Source organism: Protobothrops mucrosquamatus, unplaced genomic scaffold (assembly GCF_001527695.2).
Source record: "Protobothrops mucrosquamatus isolate PMUCROS unplaced genomic scaffold, P.Mucros_1.0 scaffold3729, whole genome shotgun sequence".
In the NCBI taxonomy this organism is placed as follows: Eukaryota; Metazoa; Chordata; class Lepidosauria; order Squamata; family Viperidae; genus Protobothrops; species Protobothrops mucrosquamatus.
The window spans coordinates 89868-99082 of record NW_015389682.1 but is presented as its reverse complement, the minus strand read 5'-3'; the positions used below and the strand labels follow the sequence as shown (position 1 = coordinate 99082).

General features: G+C 46.7%; 1 protein-coding gene across 1 annotated transcript in view; it reads right to left on the bottom strand.

Moving 5' to 3' along the window:
• Positions 1-9215, bottom strand: part of TFRC (transferrin receptor) — a 41063-nt gene that overhangs the window by 10685 nt on the left and 21163 nt on the right. Inside the window, exons 5-9 of the mRNA XM_029286455.1 lie at positions 8500-8593; positions 8154-8276; positions 6386-6484; positions 3615-3754; positions 2196-2359 (exon numbers count right to left, since the gene is read on the bottom strand). Of these exons, the coding sequence (XP_029142288.1) occupies positions 2196-2359; positions 3615-3754; positions 6386-6484; positions 8154-8276; positions 8500-8593 (620 nt within the window). The remainder of the gene's footprint in view (positions 1-2195; positions 2360-3614; positions 3755-6385; positions 6485-8153; positions 8277-8499; positions 8594-9215) is intronic.

Below are 9215 nucleotides of genomic sequence, written 5' to 3'. Positions count from 1 at the left end.
ATCGCGCTGAGCTCCGATCACGACATAGCGGTCTGCAGGAGAAAGCGGCTTTAACCGACGCCAAAAATGGGCAATGAAGCGGGGAGGGCTGGCTGGGACGGCCAGAAAGTGGCAGGATGAGGGTCAATAGGGCAGTGGAAAGCTCTGAAAGGTGTACTGGGCCCAGGATACGGCCTGACTCCGGTCACTGACAGGTAGTCCTCGACTTACGACCACAACAGAGCCCAAGATTTCCGTCATTAAGCGAGACACTTTTTTTTGACCAGCAAAGTCAACGGGTAAACCAGATTCGCTGAACGACCGCAGGATTCGCTGACCTTTAAGCGGCTCGCTTAACAATTGTAGTGAGGGAGGTTGTAAAATGGGGCAAACGCCCTGAACAGCTGCCTTGCTTAGCGACGGAAATCTGGGGTCGTAAATGGAGGACTGCCTGTGATATTCCTGGAGAGGCTGAACAGCCAATTTGGGGGGATGCTTTGATTGGGGGGGGGGGTTTCCTGCCATGTGGCTTCAGTGATCCCCTCAAAGGACTGGATAGATAAGATCTTGTTAACTTCAGATGAGAAATTAATTAAGAAAATGTATAATTTTTTTGTTGATTCTGGAAACGGAAAGCGAACAAGTTAAAGAAACAATGATAAGATGGGCGAAAAACTTTGGCTACAACACAGAACTAGAAAAGTGGCAAAAGCTATGGGAGAGAAATTATAAATTGACAACGTCAACATCGTATAAAGAAAAATTTATATATAAAAAAAAGGTTTTATAGAAGGCACTTGCCACCACCAGCAAGATTAGCAAAAATGTTTTAAAATATGTGAGATAGACGCTGGAAATGTAAGCATAACTCGGGCACTTATTATCATGTTTGCTGGACAGGTGACAAAACTAAGGTTTGCTGGAAAAAGATACATGCTCGGTTAGAAAAAATGTTGGGAGAACATGTTGATTTTAAACCTGAACTTGTCTTATTAGGTACAATGCCAGAAAAGATTTAACAAACCAAGCCTACATTTGATTTTACGCGTCACAACAGCAGCAAGAATAATCTTTGCGCAATATTGGAAAAAAAGGAAGGACTAGCACTGGGGGAAGAATTGATCAGAAAAATATTGGAATGCGCAGAGATGGACAGATTAACTATGAGACTGAAAGATAAAGAAGGAACAGAATATTACCAGACTTGGGATTTATTTTATCAATGGCTAGAGCACAGGTCGGCAACCTGCGACTCCGGAGCTGCATGTGGCTCTTTGAGCCTTCTGCAGCTCCCAGCCTCTTCTGCCATTTGCAGAGACAGAGAGAGGCACTTGAGCTCCCCCCCCCTCTGTGTGTGTGTGTGTGTGTGTGTGTGTGTGTGTGTGTGTGTGTGTGTAAAAAAGAGAGTGGCTTCACCCTGTTCGAGGAGCTGACAAGCTTATTGGGCGGGGCTCCTCCCTTTGCTGCGTCTCCGCAGGAAGCAGGAAGGGCAGGAGAGAGCCAGCTTGTTGGAGAACAGCTTGAAGCCAGCTTGCCAGGTGAACAGAAGATTGGAGAGAGGGAGAGAAGGGGGGAGGAGAGAAAGAGGGGGGGAGAGAGAGGGAGAGGAGAGATGGAGAAAAAGAGGGGGGAGAGGAAAGAGGGAGAGGAAAGAGAAAGAGAGAGAGGAAAGAAGAGAGAGAAAAAGAGAGAGGTAAGAGAGAGAGGGAGGGGGGAAGCGCAAGTGCCTCTCTCTCTCTCTCACACACACACACACACTGAGTGGGGGAAGAGAACTGCAGACCAAGGGCAGAAAGAGAGGGGGGAGGGAGGGACTCTTTTGATATCTAAAATGAAGATAACACTGCATATATCCTTTTTTTAACCTTTATGATATATACCTATTATAAAGGTAAAAAAGGATATATGCAGTGTTATCTTCATTTTAGATATCAAAAGTGTTTTGCGGTGTTTTGTTTTCGGTGGGAAACGGGTCCAAGTGGCTCTTTGAGTGTTTTGGGTTGCCTACCCCTGCGCTAGAGGAAAGAATGAAGGATTAGGAACTGAATATGTATGAAGTGTTTTTAAACCCAGACAGCACATTGGTTGAAAAATTAACATAGGTATGTAACAGAAAATTAATCTTTACAAAAAAAACCCCCACAAAGGACCGGATATAGCATGCCCAGGACGCAGAGTTCAAATTCAACCTTCTTTCAAAACGTCGCGAGCCTTACCTGGTTCCACAAAACCTTTAACGACGCCAAAAATGTTCAGGATTTTTTTCTCGACCAGGAGGTTGCTGATTCTCAGGCGCACGTTCGTTCCCGACAGAGAGGTCGCACACTTGCGAAAGATTGTTCTTTGCCAGGGGGTTGGACAGTCTGACCCATCCAGGACGCTGAAAGCAGAACCGGAACTCGTTACTTGACAAATTTGGGTGTGCTTCCCAACATCCTGCAACACGTTCAGGCATCTTCAAAACCACCAAGCTCCTATTTCTTATTTCGAGGAACAGGATGCAGGTGTAGCCATTCGTTTAGTGTCCATTCAGGGGTTGGGAAAAGTGACGTAGGAGCGTTTTTCACGCTGACGACCGTTCGCAGCGTCCCCGGGGTCACGTGATCAAAATTCAGATGCTTAGCAACTGATTTGTATTTATGACGGTTGCAGTGTCCCCCGGGGACCTTTTGACAAGCAAAGTCAAGGGGGGGGGGGGGAAGCCGGATTCACTTAACAACCGGGTTACTAACTTTACACCTGCGGAGATTTGCTTAACAAACGGTGGCGAGAAAAGTCGTAAAAATGGGGCAAAATTCACTTAACGTCTCTCTCTACTCGGCAACAGAAATTTTGACCTGAATTGTGGTCCTAAGTCAGGGGTCTTCAAACTTGGCCCTTTTATGACTGGTGGACTTCAACTCCCAGAATTTCTCAGCCAGGCACGCTGGCTGAGGAATTCTGGGAGTTGAAGTGCATCAGTCATGAAGGGGCCATAGTTCCCCCACGCTGGCTGAGGAATTCTGGGAATTGAAGTCCACAAGTCACGAAGAGGCCATAGTTCCTCCACGCTGGCTGAGGAATTCTGGGAATTGAAGTCCACAAGTCATGAAGGGGCCATAGTTCCCCCATGCTGGCTGAGGAATTCTGGGAGTTGAAGTCCACAAGTCAGGAAGGGGCCATAGTTCCCCCACGCTGGCTGAGGAATTCTGGGAATTGAAGTCCACAAGTCACGAAGAGGCCATAGTTCCTCCACGCTGGCTGAGGAATTCTGGGAATTGAAGTCCACAAGTCATGAAGGGGCCATAGTTCCCCCATGCTGGCTGAGGAATTCTGGGAGTTGAAGTCCACAAGTCATGAAGGGGCCATAGTTCCCCCACGCTGGCTGAGGAATTCTGGGAGTTGAAGTCCACAAGCCACGAAGGGGCCCTAGTCCTAAGTTTTTTAACTGCTGTGTGATGAGAAGCCCATTTTTTTTATTTTTTTTTGGCCTTCTGGAAAACGGTAATGATTTTGTTGCCAACAGATGGAATTTCTTCCTGACCTGAATTTTTTGGTTCTCGCGCGGAGAGGAAGAAGCAACGGTTGAAACGGAGCTTGGTGCCAGCGACACCCAAATCTACTTACAAGAGGTTTGCCAACTGGTGGCCAGTTACCTGATTAATTGTTGTGCGCCTGAGCGTGAAATACTCGCGACGGGGATGCCGGGCAGGGCCGAAGACTGAATGGGGGGGAACTGAGTGTGGTTGAAGGAAGGAAATCCAGGGGTGTAAGGGTCTCCAGTACCGAGATGAGCCTGAAAGACAAGAAATCCCGGGAATTACCAAAAAAGGAGAAGAGATAAATTGGGAGTTTCCTTCCACGTCCTTCATGGAGCTTACACCACCGTCTCTAAAGTCTCAATTTGCTCAGTTCTGGCCTAGAGGATTTGTTTACTGACCGTTCAAAATTACAGAGGCACTGGAAAAAGGGACTTATGAGTTTTTCACACTTACGAGCGTTGCGACACCCCCACGGTTACATGATCAAAATTCAGACACTTGGCAGCTGACTCATACAGTAGTGGCCAAAATTGTGGAAACCTTTTGGGAAAAGTGTACAGGAGAAACGCCATCTTTGGTTAAGTTTCCACCCATTTTTTCTTCCAATTTCTTTATAACTGCAGCCTTCTTCACTTAATAATGCTATTTTACATCGCTTTCTGGGCGACCAGTCAACTCTTTGCACCATGACTTTAATTTTATTACGTTTTACAAGCTCACTAAATGAAAGAACACAAAAAAAAAACCAACCAGCTTGATAGAGGATCACATAACACACTGACCAATGTCCTCCTCTCAGCTTCAATACATGACATCGATAACTGGATCCTACTGTGATCTGATTGGCTCATTGCCAAAAGAAGATGACACCTGATTGGGTGTCTAAACCCTCAGGCTGATTGGCTACAATCAGATGAAGGAAAGCTCCCTGAGATCAACCTAAGCAAGTTGTGCTTCCTTTTTCTGGTTATTTGGCTATAACTTTTCGTAGAATACAGTACAGGTAATTGAACAGACTTGGTTGCATTACATTCTTGATTAAATTATCTTTCCATTGATATGTAATTTTATGGTACTGCTCCAAAATAAAGTGGTGTTATTAGCCATCAAACCTCAAAAATACACTTTTCCCAAAAGGTTTCCACAATTTTGGCCACTACTGTATTTAGCAGGGTCCTGGGGTCACTTGATCATCTTTTGAAACCTTCTGACAAGTCAATGGGGAAAAGTAGATTTTGCTGAACAACCTTGCATGACTAACTTAACTGCAGTGATTTATTTAACAACTGTGGCAAGGAAGGTCATCCAATGGGGCAAAACTCACGTTAACAACTGTCTCGCTTAGCAGCAGAAACCTGGGGTCAGTCGTGGTCCTAAGTCAAGGACTGTCTGCACAGCTACTTTATTTCCCTCCTTCTTGGGCCAAAAAAGACTTTTGTTATATTAAGACCATCACAGCCCTGAGACTTCCACTCTGAAGGATTTGATTCCCAAACAGGAGGGTGGAAAAAAAAGGGGGGAAAAGCAGGCAGAGATGCTAATTCTAAGACAACCTTGGGGTGGGGTGGAGTTATTGCTTTGACTCTTTGTATATTGGGGTTGTTGTTTTTTAAATTGTTTGTGGTGCTTGGACACTGAAAGTGACCAACAAGCAAGTCTCTGGAGTGTAAAACACCAGACGTGTCGCCGGGAGGCAAAACTCACTTATTTTGGCTGTGTCATGGGGGGGGGGGGGGGGGAATAATTGCTTTCGGCTGGAGAAAGCAATTATGTTTGGAAGAGTGAGGGGTAAAAGGAATCCAGGCCACCAAAGAACAACAGTGGCTGGATACTATCCAAGCTGACACCAGCCGGAGCATCGAACAACTCAAAGAAGCAGTGCAAGAGTGAAAGGGGTGGAGAGAGCAGCCGGCCCAGAGAATCCCAAGAGCTCAATACGACTGAAGGGATAGCATCACCATCCTCAAGATCTGACAGTGTGGGTGTGCTCCAGGTCACAGAGGAAGGGAGGGAGGGAGGAAGGAAGGAAGGAAGGAAGGAAGGAAGGAAGGAAGGGAAGAAGGGGGGAGGAAGGGGCAAGGAAGAAAGGTAAAGGGAAGAAAGGAAGGAACGAAGGAAGGGGAAGGAACGAAGGGAGGAGGGAGGAAGGGGCAAGGAAGAAAGGTAAAGGGAATGAAGGAAGGAACAAAGGAAGGGGAAGGAAGGAAGGAAGGAAGGAAGGAAGGAAGGAAGGGGGAGGAAGGGGCAAGGAAGAAAGGTAAAGAGAAGGAAGGGAGGGAAGGGAGGGAGGGAGGAAGGGGGAAGGAAAGGGCAAGAAAGGAAGGTAAAGAGAAGGAAGGAAGGGGAAGGAAGGTAAAGAGAAGGAAGGAGGGAAGGAAGGAAGGGAGGGAGGGAGGAAGGGGGAAGGAAAGGGCAAGGAAGAAAGGTAAAGGGAAGGAAGGAAGGAAGGAAGGAAGGAAGGAAGGAAGGAAGGAAGGAAGGAAGGAAGGAAGGAAGGAAGGAAGGTTGAATGCATAACATGATCAGTTTTTATAAGCCACCTAGAATCATTGAAAGGGAGTGGGCGGCCATGCTGGCTGGGGAATTCTGGGAGATGAAGTCCCCCCCCCCTTCTTCAAGTTGCCAAGATTGAGAAACACTGCTCTAAACCAACTAACTAACAAACAAACCAGCAGGGACAAGAAACAGCTGGAACAGCCCAATGCACAAGTACCTGCTGGCCAGATGGCAGGTACAGGTGAGCTACCAAGAAACTGAGCATGGCTGGCTGGGGAATTCTGGGACTTCAAAGTCCACAGCTCTTAAAAGATGGCCAAGGTTGGACACCCCTGCTTCAAAAGATGCTTTAGAAAAGTTGACTGGCAAGAGAAGGGTTCAAAACTCACGTGTCCAAACAGGGCCACCGTTTCGCCAAGGTTCTTGTAGTCCAAAGGATCTGGGTAGATTAACACGCCTACAGCGCCCCGTGCCTCGGCGTTGGCAACCTAGGAGGAGATAGGAGGCGTTTTTACTAGTAGGTGGAAAAGCAGCCAAGTGGTGGCACACAGTAATGAAACATAGGCAAGGAAACAAATCAAGCTTTAGAGAGCCCACAGGACCCCTCCGTCCTGTATTAACGTAGTACGACAGGAGCCAGTGTTATATTCTGCGATTTATTTTGCTAGCTCTGACTTTAGGGCCTTTATTTACTTCGGTGTCTTTTCCCCATTTTTTAAAAAAAATTAAATTAAAATACGACGTATTGTTGACCAAGACAAAAAGGCAGAGTAAGCCTCACAAAACGTGTCTTCTAGAATTTTCCTCCTTCACAACATCGTTTTTTAGGTGACCTGATTGGGCAACGGAGAATGCCAACTATTGGGACGGTCACCCAATTTGCCCGTCAGCTGGTTTTTTCTTAACGTTTACACTCTGTTCGTGTTTTGGGAAGGGGGATGTGAATGAGAGTCTGGCTAGACCAGGGGTAGGCAACCCAAAAACACTCAAAAGAGCCACTTGGACCCCTTTTCCCACCGAAAACAAAACACTGGGAGCCGCGAAACCCTTTTGATATCTAAAATGAAGCTAACACTGCACATATCCTTTTTTACCTTTATTATAGGTGTGTGTGTGTATACATACATACATACATATCATAAAGATAAAAAAGGATATATGCAGTGTTATCTTCATTTTAGATGTCAAAAAGGTCTCTCTCTCTGTCTCTCCCTTCCTCTCTCTCTTTCTGCCCTTGGTCTGGCAGTCCTCTTCCCCCATTCTTTCTCTCTCTCTCTCTCACTCTTTCTCTCCCCCCCCCTCTCTCTCCGCTCTTCTGCTCACCTGGCAAGCTGGCTTCAAGCTGTTCTCCAACAAGCTCAGGGATAGGCAACCTGGGCTCTTTTATGACTCATGGACTTCAACTCCCAGAATTCCTGAATCAGCATAGCTGGGCTAGCTAGCTCTCTCCTGCCCTTCCTGCTTCCTGCAGAGACGCAGCAAAGGGAGGAGCCCCGCCCAATAATCTTTTCAGCTTGTCGGAGAACACTGAGAGTCCACTCTCTTTTACACTTACTTACACACACACACACACACACAAACACACCGAGACAGAGAGAGAAGCAGGGAAGCGCAAGTGCCTCTCTCTGTCAATGGCAGAGGAGGCTGGGAGCCACAGGGGAAAGCTCAAAGAGCCGCATGTGGCTCCGGAGCCGCAAGTTGCCGACCTGTGGGCTAGACATAACAACACTAAACCTAGCGTGAGAATCAAGGTTATTGTAACCAGAGCTGATAAGGAATTGGCCGGGCTGGAGAACTGGAGAGGAAGCCCAAGCGCTTCAAGCTAATTGGGGAATGTGATTTATGACTGTTAATTGGAGGAGGGAATTGTGCTGCTTTGATACTATGTGCTCAGGGGAGGGGAATTCAGTCTTTGGCTTTGATTATGCTAGTGCCGAAGCTATGCTACTCGAATAAATGATTCTTTAAGGTAAACAATGCCTCGAAGTTCTTCTGAAGAGTTTCATTGGTCGGAACCAGGACATTTAAAACATTTCATCCATGCTTTAATCCGCTTTGTGTTTTAAGAACACGGTTTTTAGGTCTTATCTGTATACCGCCCAGAATCACTCTGTGAAGGAGGTCGATTGTTTCTAAACCTGGTAAACCATTTTTTACCTTCTCGGCAAAAGTGATGCTGCCGGCTCTCACAACGACCACCATGCCATTCACGACGATACCTTTGTCTAGGAGGGCTTTGAAATCTTCCTTAAGGCCATAATTGGCAAAAACCGGCTTGCCCTAGAGCGGAGAAGAAGCTTGGTTAGCCAACAGAGCACTGTCAAGCAGTCTAAGACAGGGGTCTCCCCCCCCCCCAAACTATGGTCCACAGTCTGGGCTGTGGGCTCTTGGCCAGCGGGCTGTGGCCAATGGCTGGCCAGTGTGCACACGTGTGAAACTTTTTCTCATCTTCTTTGACGGTACCAAGCTGGGAAGAACGCTGAGCATTGTACGAGAGACTTACCGAAACCTCCCCGTTTTTGCTGTAGGCTACAAAAGCACTGGAGGCGTCCAGGATTGTGTTTCTAGCATCGTCCAAAGAAACGACATTTGAAGAACTAAAACAAAAACAAAAAAACAGCAACGTGGCTTCAAAATATTGCATTTTAAAATATTTATTTCAATTTTGACGAGGCTGCCTATCTAAAATACGTTAACTCTGGGTGGCTTCCTGCGATTAAAAAGCTATGGAAACCAAGCAGAAAAAATATTAGAAATTAGAAATGCCCTCACTGTAGCAACCTGGTCATAAAGAGCAATGCCGGATGAGCGGATTGCTTGCTGACACCAATCCCAACTGCCGTCATTAAGCAAGGACCACGTGGGTCATTAAGTGAGGACCATGTGTGCCAACTTCCGCAATGACTGTGGCTATGGGAAGCCGGCAAGGATGTCAGCAATTGTGGCTTGGCTGTGACACTGTCAATTATAAGCTGGGCACCTGGACCAGTAATTCTCCAGACACCATGCAATTTCCTCCACTGGTGCAGCCCCTAAACAGGAATACAGAGGAAGCAGGTGCCTCTTTATTGATTATCCTGCCTTTATTATTTCTGACAAATCACTCAAGGAAGCGAACATATCCAACCTAACTTCCCCCTATTTCCCCCATAACCACCACCCTGTGAGGTGGGTTGGGCTGAGACACAAACTGGCCCAAAGTCATTGGGCTGGCTTTCA